General features: G+C 41.3%; 1 protein-coding gene across 1 annotated transcript in view; it reads right to left on the bottom strand.

Moving 5' to 3' along the window:
* The window catches only part of LOC142244335 (uncharacterized), a 190,460-nt gene that overhangs the window by 46,304 nt on the left and 120,748 nt on the right, over positions 1-23,408 (bottom strand). The window contains exons 9-14 of the mRNA XM_075316541.1: positions 20,436-20,564; positions 17,746-17,788; positions 12,803-12,839; positions 12,525-12,617; positions 12,396-12,452; positions 5,852-6,041 (exon numbers count right to left, since the gene is read on the bottom strand). Of these exons, the coding sequence (XP_075172656.1) occupies positions 5,852-6,041; positions 12,396-12,452; positions 12,525-12,617; positions 12,803-12,839; positions 17,746-17,788; positions 20,436-20,564 (549 nt within the window). The remainder of the gene's footprint in view (positions 1-5,851; positions 6,042-12,395; positions 12,453-12,524; positions 12,618-12,802; positions 12,840-17,745; positions 17,789-20,435; positions 20,565-23,408) is intronic.

Here is a 23,408-nt window from a genome sequence, read left to right as displayed (position 1 = left end):
TATATACATACATATACATATATATATATATATACATACATATATATATATATACATACATATACATATATATACATACATATACATATACACATATATACATACATATACACATATATACATACATATACACATATATACATACATATACACATATATACATACATATACACATATATACATACATATACACATATATATATATATATATAAATATATATATAAATATATATATACACACACACACACACACACACACACACACACACGTTATATATCGATAGATCGAGAAGACAGATATATGATAGAAAGATGGATATGCAGATAGGTAATAGAGAGCTAGGTGGATAGTCAGATAGTCAGATATATAAAAAGAGATAGTTGGACAGATAGCCTGACAGACATATAATAGATGCTAATCAGAAAAAAGACTGACTGGAAAACCTGTGTGTGTGAATTAGGTGCTAGCTTAAAAATACATGACTATAATAAAGATAAGCTGCTCACTAACCACTATAGAAATATGAAAAATTGTAAAGCATTACTGCCATAGGGAGAATCTGAAAAAAATGAAATACATGAAAAATGGTATTACAAAACTGCTATGAGCATTTGTAAGTACTAGAGATGTTTATAAAATGTATTGATCAATGCAAGTGAGCCCGACAACCAACAACAAGGTAATCTCTAATTTTTCGGGAATCTAACCTTAATGCCTCTCTATATGCTATTAAAAATCTGCAGGTGTGGGCAGACAGGCTCCTGGCTATATAGGATCATGAATAGAGTCTGGTAATAGGCCGGGGTTCTGGGTTCTCAGTCAGAAGAAACTTAAATGTGTTGGTGGACTTCCAGGGGGTCTCTCTCAGGGTCTTGGAGGAGGCTTCCGAATTAGATCTGCACAGATGTGTATAAACTAGGAAATGGTCACACAGAGACCTATCTCTAGTTGGGAGAAGCACAATGAAGTTCTTCTAACCCCTGTATTCAAGGCATAACATTTATACAGCTTACTCAGTACATCAAACTTATCTATTAACCAACCAACTAGCTTAGGTATGGTTCATTCCCTTGTTTAAACAGTCTTTCCTTTATTTCAGTATCATCCCTTCAGGTGCGTCTGGATGAGGACAAAAGTCTAACTAAAGACTTGCTTTAACTGGTTTCCTGTTTATTTGCTCTACTTAGTCCTAACATGACTAGTTTCGATTTCACATTCTCAGCACTTCAGGCAAGTATAAGTGGCAAAACAGTATAAGGATTATATATGAAAACAGATCATCTTATTATAATATACTGGACAAGCAATTCATAGCCTAGGCCTTCACAATCCCCCCTTAATAAGATTATCTGTCTACCTACTCCGTGAGGGCTACCCAAAGACTACAGTGTCCCATAACTATGATATATAGGTGCGTGCTAATCAAGCCTTCGGGTCTTTCCTAACATCTTCACTTCAGTTCCCACAGAGGGGATCTGAGCCCTGTGGCGCCCTTCTATAACAACCTCCTAAGTTTCACTCTGGGTCGTTGAGCTTTGATGGTAACCAATGTGTCAGTTTTGGAGGGTGCTTCTGGTGTATATAATACTGAAGGGAAGGTTGCCAAGGCTATAGCCTTGTTTGTCCCCTTATTACAAATCTTCTTACAGCAAGGCAAAATACAGTAAACAATAATTATAGCAAAAGCCAACACTAGAAGGGTTATAATCCTTATCTGAATTAGTATCCCTTTCAGAGAAATCATCCAATTAAATAAGTCCCCAAGGATTGGTTACCCCTGAATTTTCCTTCAATTATTTGGATAGGAAATTTAATTCTTTCAGGCCTGGGTGACCTTACCGTTTGGGCCAATTTCATCAGAGACATAAGTGCAACAGCCTTCTCCTATCATTGCACGAACACCTCCTTTTTCTGCTAACAACAGATCCAGAGACATCCGGTTCTGATTGGCCAATCGATAATCCAGTTAGTGCATCCCTTGAATAATTAACAAAGCTTTGCTGAATGTAATACAGGTAATTTATCCATGGAACATTTTTGTTAACCGTGAGGATTGGAATTAGAGACTCAAACCCCGCTGCTACTTCATCTGTTGCTTTATATTCATTTGGGACCCCCCTTGGGACTCCATTTACATCTATATATACACATGTGGATCCTCCAGCAGATCATTAGTCGACACAGATCTGCGGGCTCTGGCCATACCCTGAACGTTAGTTTTTATCTGCACAGGGGTAACTTCATGATTTACTGGTGCTAGAAGGATGGGCATTAATACTTTCATCGGGGCACACTGACCCTTCCAGGGGACGTCAAGCCTAGATCTCACCTTCTGGTCTCCACACAACCAATATATATCTGCTACTGAATAGGTGTGGTTATGGGTCAACTGGGTTATATTTGCATCATCCTTTTCAGTGATGTTATGGGAACAGTAACCTGGTGTGAATAGCCCATAGTTTCTTTGGGCTCGTGTATTTTTTAAAGTAACGCAGGTATAATTACCGGGGTATATTGTGATTCCTTGTCCCGGCTGGGGCGTTTTTAGTTATTATAGGGTACTTATTTATCCAATCTTGGCATTCTGAGCTTCCCTCATCGTCTTCCAAATATAGACTAAGGAAACAATTTAACACCTCGTCCTTAATATACAAGGGTACTGAACCAAGGTGAGGACGGGGAGATGCACATACATAACAATCTGACATATTAGTTCTGAAAGTATATTGGGTCCATTGTAACCATATATTAGCGTCGGTGAAACCCGTTTCTACTATAAAGGACTCTGTGGTTGATAACTGGACTGCTGTACCTGGTGGGATGGGCTTTCCCAAAACTTTTCCCGGGATTAGAGTGTTTACTGCTGGCCCCCCAGGGCGGGTGGCCACATCTTTAAGCTCTATATGACCAAAATACAAATTACCACTATTTTCACTTTGCCGCAAACCCAATTCGTATTTGGTCAGATTGAAGGTTGTTGGGTATTCCAGGTTTAGGATTAAAGAGGAACATCTATTATTATAGTTAGATTGATAACACAAATACTTTGTCTGAGCCATCTTGTGGTTTATCGTCATTCGGGCCCTCTGACTTATCGCTTTACTTTTACAAGAAAAAGCCTCAGGCAGTATATATCCCCAATCTTCCCCAGTATTACATCCCACATCATTCCATGATCTACAATTCACATTCCCTTTCCGCGTTACACATAGATAAAAAATAAATTGCGCTCCCCTCCGCGCCCAGGCAGTCCCCGAACATTCCACCATCAAGCAGAAAGTGTTCACAGGTGATGTCATATTGACCCATTGTTCATAGGGTTTACCACTGGGGGTTTTGATCTCCAGTCCTTATGTCAGCAGGACACTGTTTATGACAAAAAGAAGGGTCTTCATACTTTAGCTGGAATAAGTTTGCAATGGGAGGCGTGGATCCAGGTATTTCTTACTTCCAATTTAACAGATGTGGGGGTCACCAACAATACTTGTTGGGGACCGTCATAGAGTGGCTCTAAGCCAGAGGTCTGTAACACGCAGGGCCGCATACGGCCCCGGAGGCTGCTTGTTGCGGCCCTAGTGCCCGCAGACCCCGTGACGATCGTTACTATGCAGGGCGCCGCCACGGCTTTACTACAGTTGATGCATTTGCGGCACAGCGCGGGCTAGGAACTCTCTGCACTATACCAATCAGGAGCGGAACAATCGCAGTTGCAGGGGTCGCCACACAGGAGTCACAGGAGGCAGCAGTGGCTCTGGAAGTAACATGTCCCGGCTACTTAACTGCTTATTCCCTGTTCTCCAGGCCCATAATCCCGCCCACCTCTTTCCACTAAAGCCGATGCTGAGAAGTGGGCGGGATTATGGGCATATAATTTCTATTTCTATAATGGTTAGTGTGCTGCTTATTATCTTTATTATAGACATAATAGAGACATAGATAATAGATGGATAGACATAAATAGATAAAAGATAGACATATATAATAGAAATATAGATGGATAGACAGATAGAAAGAGACAAATAGACATACAGACATAGAATGGATGTATAGACAGTCAGACAAACCGATATTGTACACTATACAGGACACACACGTTAGATATAAAACAGAGACACACATAATGAATGAAAAAACAAAATGAAAAACAACAATTTCTGACCATGCGGAAAAATCTTATGAGCAATCAGATACATTGGTACTTCCTGTTTAAGTTTGGAAAATGGCATTTAAAAAGGGGATTTCCAAAGTTTGCTATAATATGGTAGGACTTATTAAAAGAATATAGTAAATTTAATTTTTTTTCTCAATTCCAATCACTTTCATCCCTCTTTGACCCCTTTTCTTTGTCCTGAAGTACTGTAGCTTCTTTTTTTTTTTTTTTTTTTTAAAAAAAAAAAAAAAAGAAGGGGAAAAAACAGTTCTCTTGTTTTGCGACATAAGATAATGTCTTTAACACTAGAAGGCCCAGAGAGGGGTCATTTAACATTTCTACCATTGGAACCCTATCCTATGGAGCTCGAAATTCCTGGGACTTCTAGTGTTAAAAGGGTTTCAGCTTTCTTCTGTGCTGAGAGATGCAGTTCTTTGATCCTCCATTTTCAGCAATTTAGGTCCTCACATGCTGCCATCTATACAGCAGGTATGTCAGCAGCCCAATCTGTAATAGAATTCCAAAGTGGTCGGCAATCTACAGTAGTGGTGAGGCACGAGGAGGGTAAATAGTGCAAAGTCAGATGTTCGGGCACTCACAGAAGGTATAAACATATCTATCATACCACACTGGTCCAATGGAACGTTTCAGCCCATTATGAGCTTTCTTCACCCCAGTCCCAGCCCCACTCTGGCCACTCAAATAACTGTCCAGAGGATAAATGGGTTACCTGGCACTGTGTGCCATAGGGTGAAAGGGGCAGGAGCAGCACCAAAAGAATGAGCAAAATAAAGAGGTTTCTGTGAGGAAAACTGAAACTGTTGTCTGCGGGGAATTAGCATTATGGGGACCAAACATACTGAGGGGACAGGATAAGAAATGCAGATTTAATCACATCACAGAAGATAGACAATCGCCGAGTCATCTAGTCCTGTGACATCTCAGTGAAGAAAAGAGAACTATTTTCTCTTGTGTAGAGACAGAACAGGCTAAGTCTGCATAAGAGGAGCCAAAAAGGGATAAAGTGATTGGAATTTTATTGCAAGTAAAATAGTTTTAAATTAAAAGTCCTATGATGTTAAAATGTATATTCTCTGAGAAAAAAAAACAACAAAGACACTATTAAGCTTACAGATTTTAAAGGGTATAAAAGGGCTGTCTGGTCTGAAAAGAAAAGTCTGCAGACTTCCAAAATGTGAGCGTTCCGTGTGCACAGTGTCACGATTTCCCAGTATTCACGTGAGCGTTTTTGTAAGCGATTTGCATACTTGCAGGGACCTGCCAATTAGACTCAGCAGCTTTCTCTCAATTCTCTACTATTGGGAATACCAGGAAATCATGAATGTGTGCACCACACAATGTCGAGTGAATGCACATTTTTCTTCTGAGAACAATCAATCTCTTTTTAAAAGGGATGTCTCAAAACAAAAAGTAAAAGCATTTTTCATATTTACAGCACAATAATTCCTTTATAAAGAAAAAGGCTTTGGGATATTATTGTGCTACATGCAGATGTAATATTGATCTTTAACTGTACGCTAGTGTCTGACATCTTTACCAGTGGGGGGGGGTTGGGTGGGGAGAAGAAAAAACCCAAAAAACTTCCCTCCTATTACATCAAAATATACGATATGTAATACTATACATCTGCTTGTCATGTCATTTAACACACAAAACAGGCGCAATGCTGACTAAATTACCTTGTTTTGATGGTGCAAAAGAAGGTGAAAGATCCTGATTTTGGGATTTCTGTTCTGTAGGGTAATCAGATGTGGGCACACAACTCACAGACATGTTTTCCTTAGAGTACTTGAGTGAAGCCATTAATAACATTTCGACAACTTCGATGACAAATTTACTGTCCTCGTACTCCAAAATTCTAAAATGTTCCTGCAAGAGAGGGTAACAACCATCAGGCATATTCTTTGGTAGAAATTTACATGCAAAGGCAACACTTTTCTACTATAACTAGCCATGCCTATTGCCCAAGGAAGTCAGCATTTATAACTCTATGCCTGTTGATCTTTTTTATTTTTATATGGACGTCACAGAACCAAATAAATTTTAATGAAATAAGACAGCCTTCAAAAAGTACAATACGTACTTTTTGTTGCCCTGAAAAACTAAATTTATCTGTTCCAAACCACAAAATATATGTAAATAAATATCTGGACCTAAACTACAAGCTTTACAGATTTTCAATGCAACCATAAGTGTAATATAAATAGGTTTTCGAGCGCACACACAATTTGCAAAAAGTTAGGGAAATCTGGCTTTCATGTGAAATCTAGGTAAAGTTCACGCTACAGTGATATTTTATCATGAAAGTAGGAGGAGGAGTATGAAATGGGGATTTCCTCATCTGAAACTATTTATTGAAACAAAAGCCAACAACAGTGGAGGGTATATTCCCCCCCAAAAATATCAATGTCTTAATAACTTATGTAATCTTGAGCATCAATTACAGCTTGACAACAACGTCTCATGCTGTTCGCAAGAGGAGTTCTTGTCTGCTGAGTCATGGCATCCCACTCTTCTTGAAGGGCGGCCCTCAGGTCATTGAGGTTTTGGGGTACAGAGTTAAAAACCTCTACACAGCGATTCATTTGGCTTTCTATGGGACTTACGTCTGGAGAGAGTGCAGGCCAGTCTCCAGCAGTCGTTCTCTAATGATGCGACCTTGATGAGCTGGAGCATGGTCACCCATGAAGATGAAATTAGGCCTGTGCTGTTCATACAGAGGCACAATGACTGGATGAATGTTATTCAATTAGTAGGGGATGGTCAGTGTATCATTCACAATGTATAGGGCAGTTCTCTACTGACTAGACACACCTACCCACACAAAAACCACCAAAGTCTCATCTGGTGACAACAATGGCTGATGCATCTCTCTCCTTGATGTCTCCAACATCATTGGCTGCCATCAATTCTGTTCAGTGTGAACTATGTTTAATCAGTGAACAGCACTGACGCCCACTGGTCAAACGTAGATGACACCTGTGCTTGGTGGTTATCAGGTAACCTTGCAGGTTGTCTAGCACACATACCACATTTTGTTTTAATGGTTTGACAACACTTTGGTGCCTCTCACCATCCCTAAATGTGTCTGGAATTGTGTGGCATTCATAATACAGTTCCAAAAGGGCATTATTCACAATGAAGCGGTCATCAGTGTGAAAGGTGACCAAAGGACGTTCACTTCTATGCCTTTCTGTGTCTCTTCCAGTCACTTGGTAAATGGTGGCAGCTGGTAAACTTCCATCCACCAAGGACTGCATCATTTCTTTTTAATACAGGTTGTGCCCAATATAGCCATGTTTTAAATTTTTATATTAAAACCTGCAAACTACAGTTAGGTCCAGAAATATTTGGACAGTGACACAAGTTTTGTTATTTTAGCAGTTTACAAAAACATGTTCAGAAATACAATTATATATATATATATAATATGGGCTGAAAGTGTACACCCCCAGCTGCAATATGAGAGTTTTCACATCCAAATCGGAGGAAGGGTTTAGGAATCATAGCTCTGTAATGCATAGCCTCCTCTTTTTCAAGGACCAAAAGTAATTGGACAAGGGACTCTAAGGGCTGCAATTAACTCTGAAGGCGTCTCCCTCGTTAACCTGTAATCAATGAAGTAGTTAAAAGGTCTGGGGTTGATTACAGGTGTGTGGTTTTGCATTTGGAAGCTGTTGCTGTGACCAGACAACATGCGGTCTAAGGAACTCTCAATTGAGGTGAAGCAGAACATCCTGAGGCTGAAAAAAAAGAAAAAATCCACCAGAGAGATAGCAGACATGCTTGGAGTAGCAAAATCAACAGTCGGGTACATTCTGAGAAAAAAGGAATTGACTGGTGAGCTTGGGAACTCAAAAAGGCCTGGGCGTCCACGGATGACAACAGTGGTGGATGATCGCCGCATACTTTTTTTGGTGAAGAAGAACCCGTTCACAACATCAACTGAAGTCCAGAACACTCAGTGAAGTAGGTGTATCTGTCTCTAAGTCAACAGTAAAGAGAAGACTCCATGAAAGTAAATACAAAGGGTTCACATCTAGATGCAAACCATTCATCAATTCCAAAAATAGACAGGCCAGAGTTAAATTTGCTGAAAAACACCTCATGAAGCCAGCTCAGTTCTGGAAAAGTATTCTATGGACAGATGAGACAAAGATCAACCTGTACCAGAATGATGGGAAGAAAAAAGTTTGGAGAAGAAAGGGAACGGCACATGATCCAAGGCACACCACATCCTCTGTAAAACATGGTGGAGGCAACGTGATGGCATGGGCATGCATGGCTTTCAATGGCACTGGGTCACTTGTGTTTATTGATGACATAACAGCAGACAAGAGTAGCCGGATGAATTCTGAAGTGTACCGGGATATACTTTCAGCCCAGATTCAGCCAAATGCCGCAAAGTTGATCGGACGGCGCTTCATAGTACAGATGGACAATGACCCCAAGCATACAGCCAAAGCTACCCAGGAGTTCATGAGTGCAAAAAAGTGGAACATTCTGCAATGGCCAAGTCAATCACCAGATCTTAACCCAATTGAGCATGCATTTCACTTGCTCAAATCCAGACTTAAGACGGAAAGACCCACAAACAAGCAAGACCTGAAGGCTGCGGCTGTAAAGGCCTGGCAAAGCATTAAGAAGGAGGAAACCCAGCGTTTGGTGATGTCCATGGGTTCCAGACTTAAGGCAGTGATTGCCCCCAAAGGATTCGCAACAAAATATTGAAAATAAAAATATTTTGTTTAGGTTTGGTTTATTTGTCCAATTACTTTTGACCTCCTAAAATGTGGAGTGTTTGTAAAGAAACGTGTACAATTCCTACAATTTCTATCAGATATTTTTGTTCAAACCTTCAAATTAAACGTTACAATCTGCACTTGAATTCTGTTGTAGAGGTTCCATTTCAAATCCAATGTGGTGGCATGCAGAGCCCAACTCGCGAAAATTGTGTCACTGTCCAAATATTTCTGGACCTAACTGTATACACACACACACACACACACACACACACACACACACACACACACACACACAAACACATATATATATCCTTGATTTTGAAAGAAAAGCACATTACATAAATATGGATGAGGGTATAGAAAGTGCAGGGATATAATCCAGCTAAGATGTAACAAATAGAAAGTGTGCAAATCAGACCTGGGCAAGGGGCGGCCAGCGGGCCGCATCCGGCACCCCTACTCTCTGTGACCGGCCCGCCTGGCTCAGGGCGTTCTTGCTGGCCAGTCAGTAATGAGGGCAATTTGATCTGTTGTCCTGAGCTCCAGGCTCCGGGAGGCCCGTGGTCAGATTGCCCTCATCACACACTGCGTGCCGGGCAGGGAACAGAGGACAGATCCTGCACCTCCGCCGCACAATGTAGGCAGCGGAACGCAGGACTCTGTCTTCTGTTCCATGCCCGGCACCTTTCTCTGTGACACACGTGCGCGCGCCCTGATGTCGTCAGTACGGCGAGCGTGTGTATCATTTGAAAAGTTCCCACCCGGCAGGAGGAGAAGCTGCAGATGCCGGGGCCCGTACGGAGAGAAGCAGCGGCGGGGGCCCTACAAGAACAGCAGCGGCGGGGGCCCGTACAAGAGAGAAGCATCTCGGCGGGGGGCGGACGGAGGTGCCTGAGGAGGGAGAAGTGAGTAATAACCTGAGGGGACAATGGGGGGAGGTGGGGGGGTAGCTGGTAAGTAATATTTGGGTGTAGTGATGTAGTATATGGGAATGTAGTTTTACAGGTGTAGTACATAGGGGTCTAGTGATGTATATGGGGATGTAGTGATGTATATTACAGATGTAGTATATAGGAGTGTAGTGATGTATATTACAGGTGCAGTATATAGGAGTGTAGTGATGTATATTACAGGTGCAGTATATAGGGATGTAGTGATGTATATTACAGGTGCAGTATATAGGAGTGTAGTGATGTATATTACAGGTGTAGTATATAGGAGTGTAGTGATGTATATTACAGGTGTAGTATATAGGAGTGTAGTGATGTATATTACAGGTGTAGTATATAGGGGTGTAATGATGTATATTACAGGTGCAGTGATGTATATTACAGGTGCAGTATATAGGAGTGTAGTGATGTATATTACAGGTGCAGTATATAGGAGTGCCTCCCGCTCCTGACCCCCACTCATTCATCGATTATTCACCGCACTCAGGACCTGGAAGCCGGAGCATAGAGGTGACAGCGCCGGGCACAGCACCGCTGAGGACATCACCGCAGGGACAGGTGAGTATTCTGCAAGCACAGTGTCCTCCAGGAGGTCATCGGAGTTTCCAATGAACTCTGATGACCCCCTTGCGACACCCACGCTACAGCTTCACGGGTTCATCAGAGTTCATTGGGAACGGTGATAAGTCCCCGAGATGCTCCGGCTTCCAGGTTCTCAACACACACACACACACACACACACACACACACACACACACACACCTACCTGTACACTCACCCAGCGATGCGGTCCCCAGCGCTGTCCCTGCTTCCAGCTGCTCACTGCAGTGAATATTCAGTGAGTATAATTACCGGCGATGCAGTCCCCAGCGCTGTCCCTGCTTCCAGTTGCTCACTGCAGTGAATATTCAGTGAGTATAATTACCGGTGATAAGGAGCGGGAGGCAGCAGAGCCAGAGACAGCAGCGCTGGAGAGAGGTAAATATAGAAAATCTTTTTTTTAAAAAGACCCGTGTTTTCTCTGGTATTTGTGACACTGATGTCACACGGATCACATCAGTGTGCAATCCGTGTGACACCCGTGCTGCCGGAGAAAAAATGGACATGTCTGCATGTATGCATGCAGGGTCACACAGTCTGTAACTTACTGTTTGTTTATGAAGGGATAGTATATATACTATATACAGTATTGGGTAAAACTGAGTTAATTATATTAGTCCGGCCGTCTAAAACCATCCCAATTTCTCATGCGGCCCCATGGGAAAATTAAGTGTTAATTTAATTAATTGAACTGACAATTCTAAAAACTGTCATCCATATTTTTTTTAAATACATACTTCCTAACTGTTCTCTAATTTATTGCTCTCTATATTGAGGGCTTTCTGATTTGTTACCTCTATGCACCTATTACAGTTATACCAGTGGTTGTCTCTTGGATGTAATTTTTAATCCTTTTTTTAGGTGTGCACATCTTTCATGCGTTGCTTTTCTTTTTCCTTTCTAGCTTCCAACAATGAGGACCACCCTCTTGATGTTTATTAAGCCATTTATGGACCATACCTTTTGCTGTAAAATTCAACTAAGATAAGCTCAGCAAAATCCTACTAAAACTGTAAACTTTATATGGCGTTAATTGGAATACCTGTAAATGACAGCAGCTGAGTACCGACAACTATATAAACATGAGTTTAAGAGCAGGAGCAGACAACCATAGAATCTCTCAACTGAGAAAATCAGGACGATTATGCAAATGGCACTGAACAAGCTCAGTTTTTGATCAGAAGGTCAGCGTAATGCGCTCTGATTCTCTAAGAGGAGGAGAAAATGGAGAAAGAAATTCTCAATGTTCTCCATTCTGTCAGTCCAAGATATCATCGGATCACACTTTAACACAGTGATTTTTTTCCCTGGACAGACTGTGCGATCAGATCTGAAAATAGGCTGGTCTACACCTGCTTTACATGTGATTGGCTGAATCTGAACTCAGCCACATTTCAAATGAGTAGAGGGTGTAATAACATTTTAATGATTTTTATTTTCTCCCTCAAAATGGACTGTCTCTCAATGGAATTGTATAAATTACAGGTGACATGATTTTGTTTTTAAATGACGGAAATTGATTTTAACAGGGGTGTGTATATACATGTACACACGCATATCTGTTTATAATGTATGATGACGACAACAAAGTGTGTACAAAAAAAAAGAATCAAAAAAACCCCCACACATGCAAAACTTGCGTTATATCTACCTGTACGTAGGCCTTTGGTCTATGTGTCAGCCAATGTCTGGTATACACACTGAAGACTTATTTTACCTGCCATATACTAAAAAGGTGTCCTCTTGTCAGACTAGGCTGGTATACATCAGCTTACCTTTGTTGCTGTATGGAATGGCATGGTGGAGTCACTGGTGTCTTGGTTTTACATTTTTGCTGAGGCTGTATATTTCAGGCCACTCTGGTGCCAAGGACAACCCATGCACATGGCCCAAGAGTTCATTTTACTCAGCAGCACAAAAATACTTACCAAGAAATCTAGAAGATCTTTGTTACTTGTAAATTCCTGATCTGACTCACAAGGTTCCTGCAAAATAAACATGGATTTATGTCACAAGTCAACATGAACCACAGGTCTAGATAGAAATCTGGTACTTACCATGTTGGGCACCATTTCTTCACAGGTTTCTTTTTTACTTTCCTCAACAGTATCCTTTATTTCCTGCTCTGTATCTTCTATTGGTGTAAGAATCTGGAAAGTATAAAACAAAGAATTTAAAATTCTTAAGATTGTGATGTTTACTGTGATATGCCCTGACAATATTCATCACCTCCAATTGTGTATATAGGAAACACAAGTCCATGACACACATTATATACATATGATAGAAATGTAGTAGTATTGATTGTGCTGCAGTTCCCTCTGACAATTCTTACCTCAGATTCCTCTGTGGTACATGCAATATCGTCACTGCTTATGAAAGAAAAACACAAAGTACACATTACATTTAAGACAAAAACATCTAAATCTATACATAAAAAATATAGAACAGAAAACATTATACCACATGTGATTAGTGGCATATGAAGAGAAAAAAAAAAGTTTCTTAAGATCAGGAGATTAAGACTAGAGAAAAGGCTTCTAAAACGCAATCACACTGTAATTCTGCCTGAAATAACAGGTATCCTTAAAATGGGTTTTCTGGCTTTTTTAAAAAAAAAAATGGCAGCTGCAAGTCAAGGGCATAAGAATATATACGCACCCAGGTATTTGCTCCCCACCAGACTAAGTAGCGACGTCAGGACTGCGGTTCCCATAGGCAGGGAGTAGATTACCGGGCTGAGTATATTTTTTTTTCTTTTACCCTCTAAGCTGCTGTTTTTTTGTTTTTTTTAAAACAAGCAGGAAAACAGCTTAAAAGGATATTTATAAACATTATTTAGTAAGTGACAAGACAGATTTACTTTAAGATTGTGGTCTCTTTCTCAACTTAGCTTTGGAAATGCCTTTTTTAATCATAAGACGGTAACGATATCAAAGTCCATGCAGTACAAGAAAAAAAAAATAAAAAAATGTTACCAGCGTTCTCTGCTGGGTAAACCATGCTTTACTGTACTGCGAAAGCTTAATACAGTATCAAGGTTCCAGACGGAAAATAGAAATCAGACGTTCTTTGCTGAAGACCAAGATAAATAGGGATTGTGACAGTGAATATTTATTCACAGTTAAATGGGTTTTTCTGAGCTTGAAGTCCTCTCCTGTCCATAGACTACAGGATAACAGGTTGATCCCCAGGGTCCGATTGCTGGGATGCAGAAATGGCTTTTACATTTGTATTTCAACTTAACGCTTTCCAATGCAAAGTCTTATGCTTTAGTTTTATTTTATTATCTTCTTTCAAAAGCTAAACTTTTTTTTTTTTTTAAATTCCTCCTTTCACAATGAACTTTGTCAGCGCTCATTAGAGGCAAGTCAAAACAAAATTACAGTACAAGGTCGAGGACTGACCATGGCAGCAAGGTACAGGTACTGAGACAACAGAAGGTTTAAGGGTATGTGCGCACGTTGCTTTTTACCTGCTTTTTACCTGCTTTTTTGCTGCTTTTTCTTCTGCGCTGTTTAATGCCAAAATGGATGTGTTCTTCTATTCAAGCAAAGTCTATGGGAATTTGGGTTTCTTGTTCACACTATGTTGTTCAAAATGCTGCCTTTTTGTGGCAGAACTTTGGTCAAAAACTCAGCTTTTCAAAGAAGCAACATGTCAATTGTTTTTGCCATTTGGGTTTTGCACTGCAAAGCTGAGTTTTTGACCAAAGTTCTGCCACAAAAAGGCAGCATTTTGAACAACATAGTGTGAACAAGAAACCCAAATTCCCATAGACTTTGCTTGAATAGAAGAACACATCCATTTTGGCATTAAACAGCGCAGAAGAAAAAGCAGCAAAAAAGCAGGTAAAAAGCAGGTAAAAAGCAACGTGCGCACATACCCTAAGGGCTGCTTCTCACTTGCGAGTTTCTCGCAGTAGAGCAATGCGAGAAAATCTCGCATTGGAATTGGACACATGTTAGTGACTGATTCAGCTCTCATCTGCGATTTTTTTTCTCAATCCAAATCGGACTGAGAAAAAAAATCGCAGCATGCTGCTTTTTTTGCGAGTTTCTACTGCGAGTATCTCCAATGCAAGTCTATGGGAGCGTGTAAAAAATCGGCTGTCACGGGACTGCACTCACACCATCCTAGTGACATCCGATTTTCTAAATACATTTCTCGCATGTTTCCTAAAACACTGGAAACGAGTGATGTCTCACAATGTCTGTCAATCACTATTCTTTGTCAGTTGGTGTCTCCCTCTCGGACTCTATGCTCTCTGTGTCGGTCACTATCTCTGTCCCTCACTCTCTGTCCATGTCAGTCGATCCCTCTCCCCCCCTCTCTCATACTCACCGATCACCAGCGCAGCGCTGCACAGTGTTCACACTGCTCCGGCGGCTTCTCCGCTTTTGAAAAAGCCGGCCGCTCATTAAACAATCTCTTATTCCCTGCTTTACCCGCCCACCGGCGCCTATGATTGGTTGCAGTCAGACACGCCCCCACGCTGAGTGACAGCTGTCTCACTGCAACCAATCACAGCAGCCAGTGGGCGTCTATGCTGTGCAGTAAAATAAATAAATTAATTAAAAAAAATGGCGTGCGGTCCCCCCCAATTTTAATACCAGCCAGATAAAGCCATACGGCTGAAGGCTGGTATTCTCAGGATGGGGAGCTCCACGTTATGGGGAGCCCCCCAGCCTAACAATATCAGTCAGCAGCCGCCCAGAATTGCCGCATACATTAGATGCGACAGTTCTGGGACTGTACCCGGCTCTTCCCGATTTGCCCTGGTGCATTGGCAAATCGGGGTAATAAGGAGTTAATGGCAGCCCATAGCTGCCACTAAATCCTAGATTAATCATGTCAGGCGTCTATGAGACACCCTCCATGATTAATCTGTAAGTTACAGTAAATAGTAAAAGTCGCCGGAGCAGTGTGAATGCTGTGCAGCGCCGCGCCGGGGATCGGGGAATGGTAAGTGTGAGGGAGGGCTGCTAACTTCAGTCACTCAGGGGATTAGCGGTCACCGGTGAGCCCTTCACAGGTGACCGCTAATCAGGACACGTCACAGTCAGAGCCGCAACATGACAATGAAGTCGGGTGAAGTTCACCCGAGTTCATTCTGATCGTGCTGCTCTGTCTGTCTGCTGTCATCTGCCATTCAGCTCTGCTACATGGCTGTCTGTGTCTGCTGTCAGCGGCCATGTAGCAGCGCTGAATGGCAGATGACATAGTAAAAAATACGCATTACACTCGCTAGTAAAATCATTAATTTATTCAGAAAAAACATCGCACTTGCGTTGCACTCGGACCTAACGTGAACTAAAATCAGCCGAGTTTTTTTCAGCCCAGTCGGACCGATTTTACTCGCATAGATGTGTTTCCACCCTAAAGTCTAAAACAGGCCCAGTAGCCAAAGTGAAAATTGCAAGATTTCAAGGTTTAATACAGATAAAAAAAAATAGATAAAACTAGATTCTAATTTTTTATATAAAATGTATTAATAGATTTAATTAAGGGATTTAAGCTATCATTAGAAAATGACCTGTTTAAATATCTCTCGATCGATATTATCCATCTATCAAATTAAACAGGTCATTTTAAATTGATCGCTGCTTTTTCACCTTTTAATGAACACCAATACGTATTAAAATAACAATCTGTTAAGGGAAAAGGGTCTTTAATCCTCACTGCCGTTTTAAAACAGCAGTGAAGAATAAGTGAATAGCATCCCACCACGGGTGAAAATCCCACAGGTGACTGTTGTATATGACAGCACACACCCTGCAACATTGATTCTGACTTGTTATGGAGCCAAATCGGGTCTGAATAACCCCTTAGAGATACTTCTATTGTGACTGACAGCAGTATTTAAGTGGTTAAAAATCACAAACCCATTTTTGCCACTAAAAACACAGCCTGTGTGTTAAAACAAACAAAACAAAAAACAAGTACGCACAACTGGCTTTGCTATGTCTTGAAAGACCCGATCTATAAAAATATTTTATTCCGTATGGCGAGCACTATGAAAACAAAAACCATAAAAAAAGGCCAAAAATGTTGCTTTTTCATTATACTGACAACTTTTTATAAAAAGTGGAGAAAGTTGTAAGTTTAAGGCTTTCGGGGGGGGGGGGGAAGGAAAAACCCCTCAATATAGCAATGCAAAAAGCAAACTTTGTAAAAATATAGTTTTTAGTGTGCAAAAGTATCAAAGTCAAATAAAAAAAAGAAAAATCTTATCGCTATAATCGCACTGAACTTGCTTATACTTACAGCATAGTGAACCGTGCAAGATTAAAAAAAAAAAAAACCTCGGAATAAAAGCGACCAATAAACATTTTAGCCACAACATAGTACCAAAAAAATAAGGCTTCATACAGCTCTGCAGGTCAGAAAAAAGAAAAAGTGAAGTGCCTAAGCAGTCAGGAAGTTGCCACCTACTTGCCTATTGTGGCAGGCGCAGTTCTTCGCTGTCACAGACTGCCCCTGCTGGCAATTCAGCAGCTTCCGCTGACTTAGCATCAACAGAACAGAGGTTTCTCATCCGCTCTGCTCTGTAGACAGGGTGGGTCAGCTGATGTCATGCTGATTGACAGCTGGCTCCCCCAGTTAGCCAGTGGAGAGTCGGCTGTCAGTCAGCATAACGTCAGTTGACCCGCCTCATCTACAGAACAAAGTGGAAAAGAAGCCGCTGGTCTGTTGTTAAATCCACTTTAATGGCTAGCAGGACGCTCTGACTGCTCAGTGTCAGTGAAGAATGGCACCAGGCAGGTTGGTAGCAACTATTAGTGCTCAGGAACATTTTTTTTTTATTAATTTCCAGATATGCTCTTTAACTGATGGCCTTCATCATTTGTACGAGAAACATTAAGAGTTACTGAGTCAAATCAGAATTGGAGCCCACCCACCGCCTACCCCACCATTCTCCACTGGGATGAAGAAAAAAAAAAGGCAAGGACAGCTTTTATCCTTGAAAACATAAAACAGAGGGTTGATTATACAGGATTACAAATGGAAGGCCTTGATGTCACTACCAAAGGGGAGTGATGTGGTGATTTGTATGAACAGTCTGCTGGGAGCATAGTCTGCTCTGCTGGGATAAAGCTTCTACAATGGATAGGGAAGTGGAACATGATAGCAGAATCTGCAGGTCATACAGAGTCTCATGGATTTATAACCATTTAAACACAGGATTTTTTTTGTATGAAAATTAAAAACGGTTTTGGAATACGTACAGGAAATATATAAATATTAGGAAAATTGTCTAATATTGCAGATCTTTACCTAGATGATGCACCCTTATCTGCTTCATGCGCTGCCTTTAGTTCTACAAAGAATAAGCAGTGTATGTTCATAGTCAAAGGACATCAAAATAAGGTTATTAATAATTGCAAAATACATAGCATTTGAGTTCACAGCTAGATTTTACGTTCTGTATACAATAATGGATCCTACAAGACATCTGAATGAAGTATCTGAAGCCAAGGTGTCAGCTGCACAATATACTGCCTACCAAGCCATAGGATAGGTCATCAATATCAGATAAGTGAGTGTCCGACATCCCCACCTATCAGCTATTTGCTCCAGCAGCTTACACTTAAGGCCACGTCTCACTAAGCACCATCGCTAGCAACATCGCTGCTGAGGCACGTTTTTTGTGACGCAACAGCGATCTTGCTAGCGATGTCGCTGTGTGTGACATCCAGCAATGACCTGGCCCCTGCTGATAGGTCGCTGGTTGTTGCTGAATGTCCTGGACTATTTTTTTAGTTGTTGCTCTCCCGCTGTGAAGCACACAACGATCTGAATGTGCAGGGAGCAGGCTTCTGCGGATGCTGGTAACCAAGGTACACATCGGGTAACCAAGCAAAGGCTTTGCTTGGTTACCCGATGTGTGCCTTGGTTACCAGCATCCGCAGCTTCTTGAAGCCGGCTCCCTGCACACGTAGCCAAGGTACACATCGGGTAACTATAAGCAAAGCGCTTTGCTTAGTAACCCGATGTGTATCATGGTAACAAAGCACAGCGTCGTTACATGGGTCGCTGGTGGCTAGAGGCTGATCTCTGATTGCTGTGGAGATCTGACTGTTTGACAGCTCACCAGTGACCATGTAGCGACGATCCAGCGATCCCTGCCAGGTCAAATCGCTGGTGGGACCGCTGGAGCGTCGCTTAGTGTGACGGTACCTTAAGGAACAGCAAAAGCTCTTGAATAGGAGCTTTTGTGCAGCACTGCAGTCACCACTGAATGGAGCGGTGCTTTGCAATTACAATAAAGTGTTTACATACTGGAACTGTCTGAGCAAACAACAGCTCATTGGTAGACATACGGTCATCAACATGGTAGTCTGAACAACCCTTCAAAGTGCTGGAAATTAGCTGTTGGGGGCTCTGTAAATCCAACTTGTTTTTCCAACACATATCAAACCTACTTGATCAGACAGATCCCATCAGGTTGGAGGCAAATTCTATTCCTTGGAGTTTTGGCCTTCATCTCAAACCATTCCTGCACAATAAATGCAGTCCAGCAGAGTGAATTATCCTGAGTAAAGCGGTTCTGCCATTAAATATAGCTGTAATTAAGGGGAGTACTTGGTCTACTTAAGCAACATTCACATGAATGCCAGGGTCAAGCTGGGTCCATACTACTTTTTTCCTCTCCCTGCTATACCGGTGTGGACTAACCGGCGGACTATGAGCACCCCAGGGAATTACATGGTGATTGGATGACAGGTCAGCTGAAAAGATTTTCTTTATATACTCAAGCAGTACATTGCCAGAGCATTATACTGCCGCAGTTGGCAAACCTTCTTCCCCAAGTGTATAATGGTACCAACTCTTACCCAGGTAAGCAACATACACACATATGGCCATCCACATGATTTATTAGCCCAACCCACTCCTTTGAAAATGCAGTTTTGACATTCACTTGTCAACTGATGCTTCCGAAAGAAAATAAAGGGTCAGCATTGGGTCAGAACTAAACTGAACCAATGCATAAAAATACTATATTTAGGGAACCGGTCACCAGTTTTTTCAGTATTCAACCAAAAGTATCCCCTTCTGCAGCTCCTGGGCTGCATTTTATGAAGGTGCACCTTGTGCCCCGACTCCCCTTGCAGACCCTAGAAATAACTTTATAAAATCTCCAGTCACGTATGTAAATGAATCATTCTGGTCGGATTAACGTCCTCTTTTTTTTTTGTCACCTATCCTTCCTTTTACCGCTGTTTGCCGTGCTCCTTTCACGATTGACATGGATGACGCCTCAATCATCATCTACGTAGCTGTACTGAATATCGCGCCTGCACAGTCATTCCTGGCTCGCGCAGGCACTCTTGACTCTGACCCATCACCAGCAGAGCTGAAAAATAGGTGCTTTTGCGTGAGCCAGTGACGCCATCCACATCATTGTTGACAATCTCGCGCCTGCACAGAGAGCTCACCGGCTCACGCAAGCGCACCTATGTTTTCGGCTCTGCCAGCAATGGGGTAGAGCGAAGTGCATCTGCACAAGCCGGGAATGACTCTGCGCAGGCGCAAGATTGTGCCTAGCAATGTAGATGATGACGGAGGCTTCATCCATGTCAATCACGAAAGAAGGACAGCGAACAGTGGCAAAAAGGAGAGAGACAGGAGATGGGAGAAAAAAAAAAAAAAAAAGGACGCCCATCTGAGCAAAACGTTTACTTTACATACATGGAATTCAGCCCAGGAGCTGCAGAAGGTGATACTTTGGGTTGAATACTGAAAAAAACTGGTGACAGGTTCCATTTCAGGGGAATCTGCCACCAGAAAGCTGCTAATCAATGGTGAGGGCGAATGGAGGATTGCACTGCAGCAGGTTTACTAGTCCTCTAGTAATCTCCTGCTGATACAACTACAGCAGATTAACCTGGTGACCGATTCCCCTTCAATGTAAGGGAAACTAGATACAATTTCTCACGGATGAAGGAAAATCAATAGAAGATTACCTAGAAATGTTACAATGTGTTCAGAAGCTTTAGGCTCGTTACTGGTTGCAAAGTAGTCATCACTTGTGAAGTCCATCTGATTCTGGTCTTTGTCTGGCTTGTAGTTAATAGTTATTGCACCGGTAATATCTATGTGGTAATAAAAAAAAAAGAATCTACAATGGTATATGGAGTGTGAACATAATATGAAAGATTACACATCAGTCTAGGAAAGCCAACACTACTTCTAGCTTCTGTGGTTGGAGGAGAAAAAAAAAAAAGTTTTAACGGGGTCTTCTCAGCAGTAAGCTCTTTCAAAGACAAGTCACGCAACAACTTTATATTGCATCCTTTCCTCCATAACTGGGACATTAGTGTATGCATTGATATATGACTAATTGAATAGCGATGGAGTAACATAGGCTTCAGATTTATATACGCAAAAGAGGCTGAAGAACTATCAATCTAAATGCTGACTTATCAGTAACAGTAGAACTGGCTGGCCATGTAAATAAGGTATTCTGGACTTATCCTTGAAAAAGCTACATGAGCATATAAAAAAAGTATGGGGTGTGAAATACTGCTGACCAATTCCCATTAAATGGGGTATTCTCAACTTTGGAAGTTATCCCGTATCCATGGATAGGGAAGAACTTCTCAATTACTAGGGTTTCAACTACGGCTACTCCCATGGCTCCCTCCAGAGAGCCTGAATAGAAGCATGTGAATGGACTGTGAATGCACTGCCGCTCCATTCATTTATAATGGGAACGCTGGCGATACGAGTGCTGTTCTCGGCTGGTCTTCAGCACTCCCCTAAGAATGAATATTACTCCAGAGTGCATGGTCAACCACTGAGCTACTCACAAGGTGCTCTTCAGAGCCACAGCTCTCTGAATAGATGGGGTTACCAGCAGTTGGACCCTCATTGCTCAGGACATTATTCCATATTTGATGAAAAGGACATAACTCCTAAAATTTAAAATGCCCCTTTAACCATTTTAAAAAAGAAGCAAATTTGTTTAGTTACTAATTTCTGCGACCATTATTTTTTCAGATTTTTTTTTATAGTACATGCAATAATTAATATAACACAACATTTTGGTCATATAGTATTGGGCTGTTCCCCTACCTACTAGCTCCAAAGGAACATTTATATTATAAATAAGGGAGTCAAGATAGAGCCCTTGAAATATAGAGCTGAACACAAGGATAGAAAATAATTATGTTATTGATGATATATTAAAATATAAAAATGATGAGATGATGCTACAAACAAACATGAGGGACCTGGAAAATACCAGAATTAGTATATCAAGGTAAGTATACAAAGTGAACTAAATCACATACAGCTCTGACAAAAATTTAGAGACCACTGCAAAATTGTCAGTTTTTCTGATTTTTCTCCGTATAAGTATATTTTAGAGTAAGATGTAAATTGTTCTTTAATTCTATAAACTACTGACAACCTGTCTCCGAATTTCCAAGCAAAAATTGTGTTTATTTTCTGAAAATGAGAACTAGTCAAAATAACAAAAAAATGCATTGCTTTCAGACCTCAAATAATACAAAGAAAACAAGTTCATAATCATTTAGAAACAACAATACTAATGTTTTAACTTAGGAAGAGTTCAGAAATCAATATTTTGTGCAATAACCATGATTTTTAATCAAAGCTTTCATGCGTCTTGGCTGCTTTCCACCTGTCTTTCACACTGCTTTTGGGTGACCTTATGCCGTTCCTGGTGCAAAAATGTAAGCAGTTCTTCTTTGTTTGATGGCTTGTGACTATCCATCTTCCTCTTGATTACATTACAGAGGTTTTCAATGGGGTTCAGGTCTGGAGATTGGGCTAGCCATGACAGGGTTTTGATGTGGAGGTCCTTTATCCACACATAGATTAACTTAGCTGTGTGGCATGGCGCATTGTCCTTTTCAGCTAGGACCAACACCTGATCATCTAATGGTTAGACGGAGACCTGGAGAAGCGTACAAGCCACAGTGTCTTGTCCCCACTGTGAAATTTGGTGGAGGATCGGTGATGATCTGGGGATGCTTCAGCAAGACTGGAATTGGCAGATTAAACTTTGCGAAGGATGTATGAATCAAGCCGCACACAAAGTTATCCTGGAAAAACATTTGCTTCCTTCTGCTCAGACATTGTTCCCCAACTCTGAGGACTGTTTTTTCCAGCAGGACAATGCGCCATGCCACACAGCTAGGTCAATCAATGTGTGGATGAAGGACCATCACATCAAAACCCTGTCATGGCCAGCCCAATCTCCAGACCTGAACAACATTGAAAACCTCTGGAATGTAATCAAGAGGAAGATGGATAGTCAGAAGTCAAACAAAGAAGAACTGCTTACATTTTTGCGCCAGGATTGGCATAAGGTCACCCAAAAGCAGTGTGAAAGACTGGTGGTATTCACACAGCAGTTTCTGCTATTCCATGTATTCCCCTTCCATAGTCACTGGTGTGCATACCTTATCTCCCCATAGTGATGTTTTTTAGGTTTTTTGCACCCAGTTCAGACATAGAATGGAGTTCCAAACGTTATTCCTTAATGTTAGTAGTTTTTCGTTTGTGAACCCTCCCCATACACACCTATTGCCAATCCACATTATACGCATATATAGCCTGGGTCTCAGCGTCCCATACACGGTAAGTTTTTTAACTGCATGAGAGGACACACACAAGCTAGGGACCCCAACGTAGAGAAATACTTTGGCGTAGTGTTGGGGCTCTTCTGCATTGATCAATTCAGTAGCTAAATTTCTCTTTATTCATATATTCATGGCAGTAATGCAGGTTCCATTTTTCACATTTCATTCTTACAAATAGCTATTGAATTTTTCATGTCAGTATTCACACAGCAGTTTCTGCTATTCCATGTATTCCCCTTCCATAGTCACTGGTGTGCATACCTTATCTCCCCATAGTGATGTTTTTTAGGTTTTTTGCACCCAGTTCAGACATAGAATGGAGTTCCA

Source organism: Anomaloglossus baeobatrachus, chromosome 6 (genome assembly GCF_048569485.1).
Source record: "Anomaloglossus baeobatrachus isolate aAnoBae1 chromosome 6, aAnoBae1.hap1, whole genome shotgun sequence".
In the NCBI taxonomy this organism is placed as follows: Eukaryota; Metazoa; Chordata; class Amphibia; order Anura; family Aromobatidae; genus Anomaloglossus; species Anomaloglossus baeobatrachus.
The sequence above is the reverse complement of the archived record's forward strand: the minus strand, read 5'-3'. Positions and strand labels throughout refer to the sequence as shown.